This window comes from Melospiza melodia, chromosome 20 (genome assembly GCF_035770615.1).
Source record: "Melospiza melodia melodia isolate bMelMel2 chromosome 20, bMelMel2.pri, whole genome shotgun sequence".
In the NCBI taxonomy this organism is placed as follows: Eukaryota; Metazoa; Chordata; class Aves; order Passeriformes; family Passerellidae; genus Melospiza; species Melospiza melodia.
The window spans coordinates 12,751,990-12,767,191 of record NC_086213.1 but is presented as its reverse complement, the minus strand read 5'-3'; the positions used below and the strand labels follow the sequence as shown (position 1 = coordinate 12,767,191).

The following is a 15,202-nucleotide window of genomic DNA, read 5'->3' as shown; positions in this document are numbered from 1 at the left end:
CTTCCCATTCCACAAATCCAGGGCAGCCCCGACACAAAATCCTAAGGCTCTGCAGATCCTTGATGCATCACTTGAGCTCAGTTTTTTATATTGATTTTAAAGTCATCATTTAAAACTCTCCAGGGGTTTAAACTCAGTGAGTTCATCCCATAACCTCAAAACCATTTAAATGCAGCTGCTGCTTGGAAGTTGCACCAATTTCTCTGTGTAGCTGCTGCACAGCTTCAGGGTGAGCATCATGGCATTGTCATCATTGGCTTTTTAGGGGGAATTCTTTTCATACCCAGAGCAGGAGATTGTGAGGATGGAGCCTGAGAAGGTTCTGTGCAGGTAGAGGAATAAATGCACTGTAAAGGCTTGAGGAAACCTGGAAAGAGCTGGAGCAGCTGAGCTTCCCTGTGGGTTACACTGGTGAGCAGGCAGGGAGAGAGTCAGGAGAACAGGAGCTCCCATCAGAACTGGCCTCATTCTGGGGCCATTAATACCTGCAGGAAAGGCTGTCACTGGAGTAATTAAAGAGAAAGCAGAAAATGAAATGAAAGAGTTAACAAGGGGAATCCACAGAGTGTTGTGTTTCTCTGCAATAACTGGTGGCAGTGGATGGAGCAGAAACTCCCACCCTGGGCTCCCCCAGCAGGCAAAACGCTGGCACAGGGCTGTGGGAGGGGCACTGGTGTCCCAAAGTGCTCCCAACCCACACAGGACTGGGCAGCCCACTCCTGTCTGTGCTGAGAAATGTCAGAAATCAAGTGCTAAATGTGTTAAATGGGCAAGAGAGACACAGCAAAGTATCACCTCTATCAGCTTATTTGATCTCTTTGTTAAAAAGCAAGTTCAGGTTGTGATAACAGCACATCTTGCCCAATCAGCAAACATAAATCCAGTTGAAATGCTAAAAAAATGGTCACATCATACTTGGCTACCTCTACAGTGCAAACAGAGGCCATACATACCTGATCCCATAAACATTTTGGGAAAAACCAGCTCCTGAGTATGGAAAGTTGTGCCCATCTTGTGGGTGACAGCTTTCCCATTTCAGCAACATCGGAGGCAGTTCCTGCTTACAACACTAATTGGGAACTTCCTATAAACATTGTTCATCTCTCTCTACAAGGCAAGAAATCCAGAACAAAAACAATGTGCTATAAAAAAAAAAAAAAAAGGAGAATGCTTGGCTGTGTCATACTCTATAAATATTTCTGAGCCACCATAAAAAAAAAAAAAAGAAAAATAGTTCCGATGTTGTAACAATTACACACTTCAGACTCTTAAAAAACAAACTGGTGTTTAACCTGAGCTCTCAGCTATAAAAATACCTTTGTTAATCTTGGCATAATTCTGTGTTTTATTTCAAGATAAAATACATTCCTGCAGAGTCAGATCTTCTTGCCACTTGTGGGTCTTTCAAACACTCAGGAGGACCAAGGGAAAAAAAAATGAGGTAACTTTCCATTATATCTCCTGGGTCAATGTCTTCAGTCCTCGCAATTACCTCTGTGTTGGAACCAACTTCTTCCTCTGCAGAAAATGGAAAAGATTTTTATTAAAAAGCAGGAACATTTCTTCTGAAGTATCTGAAGCAACCACACTTGTGTGAATTTACTACACAAATTTTCACACTGCGAACAGAATAAGAACATGGAGTAAAATATAAAGAGGAAAAGGTAAACAAAATACTTCACAGAAAGGGAACAGTCTCAGGGCCAGCACTGGGATGTTGGGAAATAAAAAACCTTTCCAGTTGGCTTTCAGGAAAGGAGTGATCTTTGTGCCCCAGGCCAGCCACTGAGTCACCATTTATGAGCGCTGGCACATGGTGCTGTGTCCAAAACTGGAAATAGCCTTCTCCTCACTGCTTTCCTCCTGAGTTCTTCACTCTCCCCCACCCAACCTCTCTCTAGAGGCAAAACAACTGACTGATGAGAATGGCTAAATCATTGGCAGCTAGGGAGGAAACTGCCCTGATGTTTGTCAGTGCACCTGCCCTCAAATGAGTTTCAAAGCAATTTAAAACCAAACAAACACAATCAAAATCAATTCAATCACTTCTGTATATGAAACTGCACAAATGTTTGCTTATTTCTGGACCTGCTCTGCTTCAGATCTAACTGATCACGGTGATTCAGTGCCCTTTAACACAGAAAGAAAATGAGAATTATGCATTAGCCAGTGACTTGGAGAGCCCCTCATGCCTGTCATGGATCTACAGTGGATTGTGGTGTGTTTGTTGCACCAGCTCTTTCTCACTTGAGGCAAATGTGATTATTTCTGTAGGCTCAGCGTGCTCTCCCCACTCTGCTGCCTCAGCACGGGGCTCAGCACTTTTGGGGATTTGCTCCTGAAGCTTTGTAACATCAGTGGTTTCAGGATGCAAGTCACAGTGCTGGCTTCACCTATAAAACCCCAGGCTGCTTTCACCTCAGGGCTGTTCAGGAACAGAAGAGCTCTCTCAGTGCACAGGGAGGTTTGGCATTGCAGCTGCTCAGCACCCATCTCCCCAGGTGCCCCCTCAGCTGCAGTCCCATGGCTCTCAGAGCAGTCTCAGTGTCTCCAGGCTAATGCAGAGCCAGCAGAACACAAACCAGGCTGACTCCCCTCCCCAGGGCACAACCAGCCAGGGACTGCAGCTGGGATATCCCAGAACTGAGCACCAGCTCCCCACGGGATGGAGGCTGATCCTGTCACACAGTGTCAGCCCCAGCTGCCTGTGGGGTAACCTCCCTTTGCAGGCACCAGCTTGGGCTGTGTCAGCACTGGGAGATTTATTTTCTTCTTCCCTTTTTTTTTTTTTTTTTTTTTTTGCCAGTTTCTGTCCTCATTGTTGCTGGTTCTTATTCAGTTTCATGTGGTATTCAGGATTTTAACCATATCTGGTTACTCTTTTGTCCTCAGAACCAGACAAGGTGGTGCCTACTGCAAGCATCCAATCCACAATAGGAGAACAAATAATCAGAGAGTGAGAAAATTCCTGATTCAAAAAGAAAAAAACAATCTGCTGTGGGCAAAGCTGCTTTGGATATTCTGAAACAGCTCTATTCAATACATTCTACTTTTGGGGCTCTGAGCCCAGGAACAGTATCCTAAAACAGCCCTTGGCCTTGGCACTGGAAAAACCTTCCCAATCTCTCATTCAACAATGTTCACATCCTTGATCCTGTTATCTGTAACACACAGAAGGGTTTTAACTACAATAAGGCGAGTGCAGGTACTGGGGAATGAAGCTGTGAGATCTGACTGCCCTGAGGATGAGGAACACCCTTCACAAAAGTTTAATTATTTGGCTAAAGGAACTACTTGACTTAATATCTGCTTGCTGTTACAGTACTCACAAGAGTTTTATTGGAAATGCACTTAGAATCCTCTGCTAGGCCCATCTCAAAAATCCATAAAGGGTATTAATATTGCAGATGCATTTATAAAGAGGGAAGCAAACAAAAAAAGATCAAGCTGAAAACACTTTCATGCTCAGGGAACATCACAAAAAAAAAAAAAAAAAAAGAAACTTAGCATCTCTATCTTCTGCAGCAGGTAACTGGCTTCTGTGAAGAGTTCTGTTGTTTCTATTGTAATGTAAAAACATCACATGGAAATCAAAGGACTCAGAGAATAAAATTTCCAGAGCTGCCAGGTTCAAGCTGCTGAGCAGCAGGGGTACAGTTCTTAATTCCCCCTTCTCCTCTGCACCCCAGCAGGGCACAGAATCCAACATGTGCCACTTCCCCCTGATGCAATTCCAAAGGCTGTATCTCATATTTATTCCATTCTAAAGCTCAGTTTAGAACAGCCCCAGGTGAGCCTGGTTTTCAGCACAGGTTAGCTGGCCTGCATACATTAACTCAAACATGCTTGACGAGTTTTTGCCCAGAACTGCTCTGAAAGGAGATCAAAGTTGCACAGATGTGGCTCAGGATCTGCTCCCGCCACTGCACACGAGTTTGCTTCATTTTCTACCCACTAAAGCTGAAGGAGAAGCCAATTTCCAAGCTCAAAAATGCAGCATCAGATCCTAAAGCAGAGTCATGGCAGACAGAGGAGCTGAGCTGTGACGTGCCAAGCAGTGAGCAGGAGCCAGACAGCTGATGGGGCTGGGCAAGAGCCACAAGCAAGCCCTGTGTGCAGGGAGCTTTTCAGGAATCCTCCTACTCAGGAGGCTTTGCAAAAGACTAAACTGCTGCTGTCTTTGCCACTGAATGAAATCCTGCAGAGGAACTTCTGAACAAAATATCCTTTCAGTTTCTGCAAAGGCTGGCACACAACCTTTCCAGTCAGGCCCAGCACAGCAAAGGGTTTATGGTTGTGAATGTTATAAAAATGGCTTTGTCTGCTCCTTACAGCAACGTTCTTCTGGCCAGGTTCATCTGAGGCTAAAAGGAGTGCAACTTTTTAGAGGGAGGTGAAACGTGTGAGGATGAAGATGAGGGTTCAGCACTGCTCTGAAACCAGGAGCCTAAATCCTCCCTTTGGGATATACACCAGCACAAGTGTGCTCATTGCTGGGGACAAAAGGTACAATGTCCTTGTCAAACAAGGTAGAAATTCTTATGGATATTTACCCACCAAACAAGTGACCCTTTCTCTGATTACTTCTGCTGCCCAAATACTCAACAGGAACTTTATCAGCACTTGTGCTCATAAAATAAACTCCTATGACAGCTACATACAGGTTCTTTTCTTTGACCACTGAATATAGTCTCTGACCCTGCAATGAAGGAGCTAAAACTACCAACCCACAAGAACTCTGCCTTTCTTGAAGCTGAGCTTCTGGTTTAAAGTCACACCAAAGTATCCTATATATTCCCTATACTGCCCTCCTTTCCATGAATATTATAATAAACCAGTTCTGACTGAGAGTCTCTGGGACAGCAGAGCAGTGAGTGTGTGCTGAGCCTGAGAAATCACCTAATTTGCCTCAGGTCAGAAAGAACCAGTGCTCACTTTTTTCTAGACCTCCTACAGCTTGCCCCAAAATGACTTCTGCCTTCCATCTGTTCAGACAAATGCAGGAGTCAAATCCTGTCATGACCTTGAGCAGCCAAACAGAATCCTATAAAAAATTCAAGCACTAAGGCATGCAGGAAGTGTCTCTTCATAACCAACATCCTCCTCATGCTTTGCTAATGCAGTGCAAGCCCAGCATAAGGGAAAGGATGTTCCCAATCAGCATCCCTGAGTCCCCACCCTCATCCTGGGAGAGCAATCTGTACCTTGTTCTTGTTGGTGGTGTTGGGAATGCTTGTGTGGAGAAGGCTGAGCTCCAGATCAGTCAGCATCTGTCGGGACTGGGCCAACGAGCGCTCCAGCTTCCAGAACAGGGAACTGGTGTCCTGCAGGACACACACAGGGAGCCAGAGTTAGGGAAGGATCTTTTTTTTGGAGGATTTCAATGGATTATAATGCACCAAGAATCATCATTTTGATTTGGAAATGTTTCTGTTCAAAGCACTGCAAAGTAACAGACTGTGTCTAACTGCTGGTGTTTCTGATAAACACAGAGCTCTCTCCTAGTGCCATTTCAAACAGATTTCCACATGCAGGTGTATTAAGCACTCACAAGAGAGGTGCTTCAAGGATAGAGGGGAGAATAAATGAGAAAGAGAAGTAGAACAGGGAAGAAACCATGTCCAATAGCTTCTGATAACTGCATCCACGTGTACCCAGATATTTAGTGGAATTACCAATTAGCCAGCATTTTCCTCAAGCTTTTAATTCTAAAACTTTATTAATTTTTTAAAAAAAATCATTTACACCTATGTTGTCCAAGACATATTGAGGCAACTAGGAGCTGTTTTTAAAAAAATATGTTATCACCTTTGCCATTAGCCTGCTGTCTCACCATTTGAGTCCCCAGTTGTTCCATGCCTGGAGACATTTGCATTCCTACCATCAGTCATAATTGCCCATAATTCCCCTCAAAATCAGTCAAGGACATTGTGCAATAAGGTACTGACTGTGTTCATGCAGTATCTCTTTGTTGGTTTGGTCACTGCCAGGTCATTGATGTCCAGAGGGGAATCCAAATCAGATAATTTCCCAGAACTTTGAGTCTTGTTGCTCTTCTCAGAGGATGCCAAGAGAGGAGAAGCCAAGCGGAGGGAATCCAGATCCACGCTTTCTTCACTGTTAAAAAAAAAATTAAGACATTGGCAGAAGCAGCATCACCATCCTTTTTAAACTTTCAAGGGGAAATCATGGCACAACATAAATAACTGTGGGCCCTGGGCCAAGGAAAGCAAGAAGCTTGGGAGATTACCCTGCTCCTCAGAGCATTCCCATGCTTCACAGCTCCCCTGGATCACTTTCATCCTCTGAGGACGAGGGTTTGACTTTCAACCAGTCCCAACCAGCTCCATGACCAAGTGTTTGAGTGTGTATTTAACCTTGAAAGAGCACACAAAAGACAAAACTTTGTTCTTCCCAATTTCTGCTACTCACTCCCCTCTCACACCCAAATCCTTTTGGTTCTAATCAACCATTAGGCAAATTCACATTTGTAGGTGTACCTTTCAAAGGAATTTCACAGTTTTACAGTCATCTCATGTCAGATGAGCTGACATGACAGGAGAGCTTTCCCAAAGAGGCTTGGATTTATTTATTTTTAAATATAGGAGCAAACCACATTAATCAACTTCTGAACATGACAGAAGCAGAGTGCTAGCCCTGCCTGGACTGGCGAACAATGAAAGAAGATGTGTATTTTAAAGCAAATATTCTCTTTGAATTGATGACATTTCAGTAGATGCTCTTTAGATACTTAATTTGGTGTAACAGTGCATTCCATGCCTGGCAAGACTGTTAAAAATAGGTGCATTTCAACTGACATTCAATCTAGGAAAAAGCCCTCATGAGAGCTGCCAGCTCATGAGTGTCTGCTGTGTCCCATTTCACTTCTCCCATAAAACACTGGGATAAAACAGGCTCTCTTTTAAGAGAGAAAAGCTCATATCTGTGTTTCTAACAAGGAAAGGTTCTGTGGAAATGTGAGGGAACAAGCCTGAAACAGGGATGTGAGGAGATGAGATGAGCAGGGAAAACACTCAGGTTGGAAAGGAAGGGGACACAGGTTTGATTGTGAGGCAGGGAAATGGCTCAGGAATGGGTGGTTTAGTCCAGCCCAGGCAGACTCAACAAGTACCTGCTGATGCTCCATTTGTAAAATGAGAATTGAGATAAAAATCCAAAGGCAGCAAATGTTGGCCCAACATAAATGAAGTCACCCAGTCAGAGCACACAGAAATGATTCCTGCACTCTGGGATTTCACAATCCCCTGTGCCATTGGGGAAGGCATTTGACTGTTAACAGCCTCCTTGTTGGCTGTTCCAGAACTCAGGAACTCATGGCAAAAATATTTGCTGGGATGACAGGGAGGTGCCAGCACCCTTCCCTAAACACAAACTACATCATCAGCACTCTGAAAGCAGCAATGGAAAACTGGAGGATCCAGATCCAAGTCCCAGGAAGAATGCTGTGCTGGTCTGTGCCATTAATCCCTTCACAGAAGCAATGCTCCTGCCTTCCTCCCATGTAGGGTGAGGATTTATTGCCTGCCAAATCCGAGTCAGCAGAGGCTGGAGAGCAGACAGTCAGGGATTTGCACTGAGCCAATCCATCTCCAATTAGCAGGGCCCCAGCACCAAATGTGGCCATCAAGAAAAGTGGAGAGCTCAGCAGCAAATCCCAGATGGGTAGCACAGCTGCCCCCTACCTGGAGGATACCTTCTAGCTGCACTGCCCAGGTTGAATTTGTTCCTTTCCCCCTTAAAATTCACTCAAGGACAACACAAATAGGGCAAGACAAAAAGTGAAAGCAGCTTTCATGATGTAGCCTCAAAAGGGATTTAGAGATGGCAGTGTGTCACTGGTGCTGCTGGGGAGCTGATAAGGAAGGTCAGGGTAGGCAGAAGGGGAGTGGAGTCTTTCCAATGATTTATAGGCAGTGGAAATTGGAGAGAGCCCACATGGAGAGTGAAGCTCAGCTAAGGCACATGGGAATGTGCCAGGCCAGCATTCTTTTTCAGTGGCTGCCCATTCACCTTGTTTCTGAACAGGTCTGTCTCACTGCAGCAACAATTCCTACAATATTTCTGTTTCAAAAGCCACACAGAATGAAAGCACCCATACATCAGATCTTTCCATTCCATAACATTAATCTGTTTGGATGCTGGGCAGGCTTGCTGGCAAACACTGTGAGCAGGTTTAAACAGCTGTTCATTTACTGTGCTTGTCGAACCACCAGCTGGAAGGCTCCTCTCCTCTGGCTAGAAAGCAGCTATGAAATTGCTGTGAAACTTCAGAAATCCTTCTAAAATAGAGCTGGGTAAATCAATTTTTTGAACAGAAATAGGGGAACCAACACAACAAATCCACAGCAAGTCTCAGCTCTGAATGCCTTTGCTCATGCAGGCACAAAGCCACTTCTGTAAATGCAGAGCAGGTTTTTTATCTCGGAGACATTCCAACATCACTGAGGCACCTGGGTCTTCTTGTGACACTTCTCAGCATTAGGAACCTCATCCTGCTTGTCCCCAACCACATGTCCTTCTCCTCCCACAGCACAAACAGAAGGATAGAGCCCCACGAGCTGGAGAGTGGACAGATTGCTGTCCTTTAAATCTTGCCATCTCATTTCTTGCCCTGCCAGAGGCAGCAGCCTGTGCTCAGAGCTGTGCCCTACATTCCTGCCCAGCCAAGATGTGATTTCTCAATAGAAGTAACACAGTCACTAAAGCATCACACAAAACCTGCATCTGTTTCTTGCCTCACAGAAAACATCACTGTACAAGTCCAGCTCTGATCAGAACATATTTTACCCATCAGAGTTATGAGCAATACCTGGGATTTCAAAAAATCTTAAAGATTTTCTCAATTAGTTTATTTGGCTAAGTTATATGGTATTGCAGCTTATCCTGCCCACACAGCTCTTGGGGATAAGAGAGGAGAAAAAAAAATAAATGCATAAAAATAGAATCATGATACTTTAAGAGCTATTTTTATTTTAAATTTGTTACTTTTCAGGTCGAAAAACTAAATTTAAAACAGCAGTTACTCTAAACATATCTTGAGCTAATACTGAGAGCTTATACACCTAAATTTCTATATAGTCTAGCTTATGCTTATTTCTTAAAGGCAACAAACTCATAACCTTTGTGAGCAGGTACATTTCATCTCTTGTGCAGTCTCCAAACAGCTGTAATCTCTTCCACGGCTTGTATTTCCATCTCTCTTTTTGGGCTTGAAAATCTCCAGCCATTCCAGATCTGAGAGTGGCTTCCACTGTGTGTCTTTAATTAAAATGAAGTTACTAATACTGGACTCAGAGTCAGACTTGCAAGTGGCAGGAGTCTCTGTGCTTTTTTGGCCAGACTCAGTGTCAGATCTCTCTTCCCAGGTTTTGTTTCCATTATCAGTTTTGTCAGACGTGGTGCTGCTCTGGATTAAAGTGCTTTGCAAATCTACACGAGATTTGATTTTAAGCCAACGATCATATGAAGGCAAAGACACCTCAAAGGTTTTTTGGTCTCTGCTTTTCACTTCATTCTCTCCAATTTCCCTGTTTCTCAATGGCCTCGTGTTGTTTACCTCATGAAATTTTTCACTGTCTAGCTCATCAAAGCTTGATGTAACATCCTGCTTTTCTCCTTCTTCCACAGGCAGGGCCAAGCCTTTCACAGCCTTTTGACAGTGGTTTAACAACGCTGAGGCAGTTTCCAAGTCTGAAGCATTCAGTAACTGTCTATTATCTACTTCACACATCTCAGGGGTGGCTTTTACCCTACTTGCTGGAACTGGTGCAGTTCCACACTCCTCGCACATCCCGTGGCTGCCCTCAGTCCTACCCTTGTCTGTCTTGCTGCTGGGGCTTTCAGAGGCAGAGAATGTGGCCCCTGAGCTACAACGGCACGACAAAAACAAGTCAGAAACACTGCAGGTAAAGAGCATCCCCAAGTGCACTCCTAAAGCTTTACAGAACACAGGCTCTGCCAGGGTTCTGCAGCAGCTCACACACCACCAGGCAGCTGTACCCTGCCAAAACCCCACAGAAAATCTGCCCAGATTTGGCTGTTACTTTTCAAAACCAGTCTGAGAGTTCCCTCATGTTATAATCACAGTATGGTGATTCTGGCTGAACCTCCAGGGTGTGCACCAATTCTCTAAGTTTACTTCCTAAAATAAACTTTGCTTTTTAAATAAAAGCAGTAGGGAGCCAGGTTAACACCCCAACCACCAGACTATTTCACTTTCTAAAAAAAATCATGAGCTGTCTGGCCTGCTACAACACTTGCTCTGTGCCTGATGCCCATGGTCTCTCCTGACCAAATAAAACACAAGGTATTGACAGCTTCACTGCATGTTTGTGGTCGAGTCCAGCAAAGCCATCCTGGCCCAGCACACACCCCTGCTAGGATGTTAGCTGGGGCTCAACAGTGAAGTCTCTCTTTGAGGACAAACTATTTAAGTAAAAAACATTTTAAAATGTCTTTACCTCTTTCCACTCGATGCATTTTCAAGTTTTTGCCTGGATTCCTGAGAGCTATCAAAGTTGACATGGAGGAAGTGCAAGTCCCGCTGCTGTTTCACACAGACCTGTCAGAGGCAGTGAGGGGCACTGGTGAATGTCTGGGTGCAGGAAATCATCACCAGGTAGTACCAAAAACATCCTCAAAATGTTTTTATAAATCAATGCCTGTAGTCAAATTATTGACAAAGACTTCCAAATCTAAGAGATCATCTCTGCATATATTTAGGAAAATAATGTTTTGCAGCAATAAACAGAATTTCTATTTGAAGATTAGAATATTCTTCTAAGGTGGAACACTGAACAATAAATAAAATATCATTACTGTTACCTGATATTTAATACGTGTTGTTATAATGTTGTTCACAGCTACAGAATTACAGGACATGGGTGATGATCATGGGATTTGGCTTGGACTGCAGGGGATTTTTTTGTGAGGCTAATGGAGAAGGTAACTACCCAACAAGTATCCATTAAAAAATGGAACATGCTTTGAGAATCTCAGCTGAGAGCAGGTGAACACACAGGGTTTAGGTTGTGAAAAACAGACCTGTCAGGACACTGTGTCCCTTACTGTGCTGAGCTCACCTTGGGCAGGTGTGTGGTCCCAAACCTGCTGCCCTTCATGTCACTCAAATGAAATAAATCAACATTCTACAGGGATCTCAGCAAGGCACAAACAGATTTTTGTTCCTTAATGAATACTATGTAGATCTAACTTTTTTTACAGTGCTCCACACAGGTCTGATGTTCCTGCAAATGCTCCTCTGACCTCAGGGCAGGAACACAACCGGGGCTGTACCTGTCGCAAACTGGACAATTCCCTCTCAATCCGCACTTGCTTGGACTTGGCAAACTGAAAAAGTTGATCCTTCCTCTGGGCTTCTTCCACTGTTTCAAAAGATAATAATTGTTTTTATTACTTCAGGTGAACAGACACAAAGTCAGTGCATTGCTAATGCTGTGTCTGCAGCAGTAGGAGGTGGTACTGAAACAAACCAAAAGCATTTTCCTAAGATCAATGAGACCTGTTTCTCCTCCAGATAAAATGAGCACAAAACCCACAAGAAAACAAAAATTCAAGTATTTTCCTTGTTCTTTTCCTCAGCACCTGGCTTCATTTTACTAGTAGCAATACTGTGCTTCACTCACTGATTTATTTAATGTTTTTAGAAAGGAAAAAAGGGAAAGAGAGAAAAAAAAAAGAGGAAAGCATAAAGGAAATTCAGTTAGTTAATTTTAATTCATGCATGTAGAGAGAAGTGCAGCAAAATAATTCCCAATTTTATTGGTTTTAAAATAATGAGACATGGCATCAGTATCTGACAAAGGTCAAACAGCAGACTAAAAATGATAGGCAAGGAAATTATCTGACAGCAGAGGACACCTTTGGCCACCTAATCTTTCAAGGTCTCTGTGGTTGTCCCCAAGAATATTGCAGTGACCTTTCCTATCCACCAGATGTTCTTCCACTCAAAACCAAAGGTATCATGGAGAGCAAGATGCAGTTTACCAAGGCCTGCATATTATACCAGCCTAAACCAAAGCCATCACCTAAAGAAAGCAACAGAGAAGAGAAGAGAAACTCTCAACATTTTCAGGAGAGTCCCCTGAGCCACTCACTCCTCCCTGTGTAATCACTTTGGTGAACTTTGTGCTTTCACAAGATTCTATAAAATGTCCCTGCAGGAGGCCCAGATATTGCTTCCACAGAAGAATGGCACACCAGGGATACACTTTTATTAAACTGCAGGTAACAAGCTGCCTCCTTCACAGATCTCAGTGAATTGCTGCCCAGAAGTCTCTGAGCTGTTGAAAGCCAAGGCATGAAAGGCCAACTGCCCACCCTCACCTGCCAGGATTAGCTCACTCCTCAAGCAGCCATTTTCCTGTTTCAGGTGACTGATTTCTTCCTGGTTCTTGCTGCTCTCTTTCATCTTTTCAGAGAGGATGTCTGCAAAACAAAATGTAGCATTTCCCAGAGTGAACAGGAATTGTGCTGCCCTACACTAAATTAGGTGCCCAGCAGAAACATTTACCTTTCATCTTATTTACTTGGCTCATGACATCGTTGAGTGTCACCTTGAGGTCCTGGTGCTCCCTGTTGCGAGTGAATTCATCCAGCTTTGCTGTACGCAGGGCATTCTCCAGGGTTTTAAATTTAGAGGTGACCTCAGTAATCTGATCAGTTGTTTCAATTAAGGCCTTGTCCTGAAATAGGAAACACAATGAAATCTAATTTTTAATATCATGGATGGGTTTGGACAAAACAACAGTAAAGTGATCCCCAACTTCCTTCTGAGATTTTGAGGAAAAAACCCACCAAATTAAATCTTGGAAGCAAGCTTGTTTATGAAAACAAAGCAGTTTATTGCTGACCATTTTTCCCTTCTCAAACAAGCCTAAGAATTAACCATGAGTGAGATCACCAGGGACAGAAGTCTTGTGGCACAGTCGGATTTAGTGCCCAGGAGCTGGCAGATGTTACAGATGTTACAGATGTTACCTTCATCTGAAGCATAGAGAGAAGCTCCTGCTCCCTGGCCTGCAGCTGGCCTGTTTTAGCTGACAGTTCCAAAACTGAGCAGTGGAGACTCTGATTTTTCTCCTAGTGAACAGAAATAAGTGTCAGCCATTACTTCAGTGATTCAAAGATTTCATTTTTTCCCAGTAAATGCGTCCACAACGTTATTTAAACATTGTGAGTGGCAATGCGGGATCCTGAGCAAACTGGAGAAAAGAGGACTGGAATAAAAATTGCTCCCCAACTCGTTTGTGATCAAGGGTCTTAACTACATGTCTCAGTTTTGGAATGTTACAGTTCATCACAGGCACCCTGTAAATGCATGGATTACAAAACCAGACCATCACTCAACCCCTACCTCCAGAGCCTGGCAGTGAACAGATGAATCTGTGACTTTTTGAGTGAGCTCTTTAAACTTCTGTTGTGTGCTTTCGAGTGTTATCTTACTGTCATTATGCTGGGATTCTAATAACTTTAACTTTTTAGTCAGTGATTTTATAATGGCATTTCTCTCGTTCAGCTCACCTGAAAAGAAAGGAGACAAAGTTATATGTGGGAAAAGAGCTCAGAGGCTGTCATGCAATTTCTTAACTCTCAGAAATAATTCCACCTAGTGTTTTAAAATCACACAATTCAGATCTGGATTCTTTTGTTGCTCTGAAGGAGGATTCCCTGGGTGCCCAGGTCAGATGGAACAGGAACTGCATGAACTGCAGGAACTGAGACTGTTCAGAGCCACCAGGTGTTTTGTGTTTGTTCAGAGCTGTGCAGCAGAGCCTTGGGGCACAGGGCTCTGTAAATCACCAGCGTGCTGCACATTTTTCTCTTCCCCCACATTTATTTAATTAGATTATTTTTTAAAGAATTCACAGAAGCAATTCACACATTCAGACAAGAAAGAGTCTGATCATCACAGCCCCTTCAAGATCAGATCACTTCAGCACCAGTGTGCAAGTTTAGATCTCAGAGAAACAATACAATTTAAGGCGAAAGAGTAGGAGATGGTTCCTTATGTAATGCAAAACTCTTATGGAGGGGTTGAAGCACCTGGAGATATTTAACAGACCAAGATGTCATTCTTTACATCACAGCACTTACTAGTTAACACGCTGCATCGTTCTGCTAAAGTCAGTATTTTTTGGCGATCATCTTCCCAGGCCTGGATGTGTCTCTCGTGCACTTCCACCATGTCATTGAGCTCCTTGTCACGATCTTTCAGTTCTGAAATTAAAAGCTTGAGCTCCTGTCTCTGCCTCCTAATGATGCTGTTCTTGTGATCGGGGCTAAATGCCTACAAAAGGTGAGACATGGAATGCATTTCAACACAAGGAAGTGACAAATTCTCTCATAATAAACTCGAGGGGTCTATTTTTAGTTGAGCTATGTTTCTTCTATAAATAGAGACCATTCCAAGAAGTTCCTTACGCTCGTGGTACCACCTGTGGCCCTTGACTGAAGCCCTTTGCAGAACGAGGTGGTACCACCTGCGGTCCATGACTCAACCCGGCAGCAGCACAGTGAGCACCCTCCTACCGAAAACAGAGCCGATTGTTAACGGCACTTTCATCTTTTACCTGGGGCGAAGCAGAACGCTGTACTGATGAACTCATAGGGGACTGGGGGCCAGAGCTCTGCCAGGCATTCGTGGAGCCGGGAAGGCTTCAAGGATGTCACGTTCAGCATGGAGGCTCCCCCGCCGCACACCCGTCACGGCCCTGAGGGAGCACAAGCGGCCTTGGAGCGCACGGGCCGGGGGCGCAGGGCCTGAGGGGGGCCCTGAGCTGCCACCCCCGGGGAGCGACCCCCGCTCCCGGGCAGGGCTCCCCCGCTGTCCCGCCCGGCTGGAGCGGCCCTTCCTATGCCCATGGGCTTCCCCTGCCCTCCGGCCCCGCTCATGACCCCCGGTCAGCCCCGGTTACCCGCGGCCGCCCCCGACACACCGGCACCGCCCGGCCCCGCCCGCCGTTGGAAGAAGCTCCGCCCCCCGCAGCGAAGGGGCCCCGGGTTCGAATCCTGGGGCTGCCGGTTCGGCTCCTGGAGCCCCCGGTTCGAATCCCGCAGCCGCCTCCTCACCCCGGGGATCGAGCTGCTAGAAAATGGAGATAATTAATAACGTTGTTAATACGGGATGAGTAAGAACCAGGCCGGAATATTATGGGTTGGA

At 44.6% G+C, this 15,202-nt stretch overlaps 1 protein-coding gene across 2 annotated transcripts; it reads right to left on the bottom strand.

Annotated features, from left to right (window-relative positions):
- Positions 1-1,317: 1,317 nt before the first annotated feature.
- CCDC62 (coiled-coil domain containing 62) lies at positions 1,318-14,947 on the bottom strand. Of its 2 annotated transcripts, XM_063173105.1 has the most exons (12): positions 14,613-14,947; positions 14,137-14,329; positions 13,397-13,563; positions 13,021-13,122; positions 12,554-12,725; positions 12,367-12,468; positions 11,317-11,405; positions 10,482-10,582; positions 9,141-9,887; positions 5,949-6,117; positions 5,205-5,324; positions 1,318-1,518 (listed from the first exon to the last, which is right to left on the bottom strand). In XM_063173105.1, the coding sequence occupies exons 1-12, from the start codon at positions 14,646-14,648 to the stop codon at positions 1,489-1,491; spliced, it is 2,028 nt and encodes a 675-aa protein (XP_063029175.1). In that variant the 5' UTR covers positions 14,649-14,947; the 3' UTR covers positions 1,318-1,488. The 2 variants fall into 2 exon arrangements, with proteins under 2 accessions (XP_063029175.1, XP_063029176.1); XM_063173106.1 differs by lacking the exon at positions 9,141-9,887 and having other exon boundaries at positions 14,613-14,930.
- Positions 14,948-15,202: the final 255 nt, after the last annotated feature.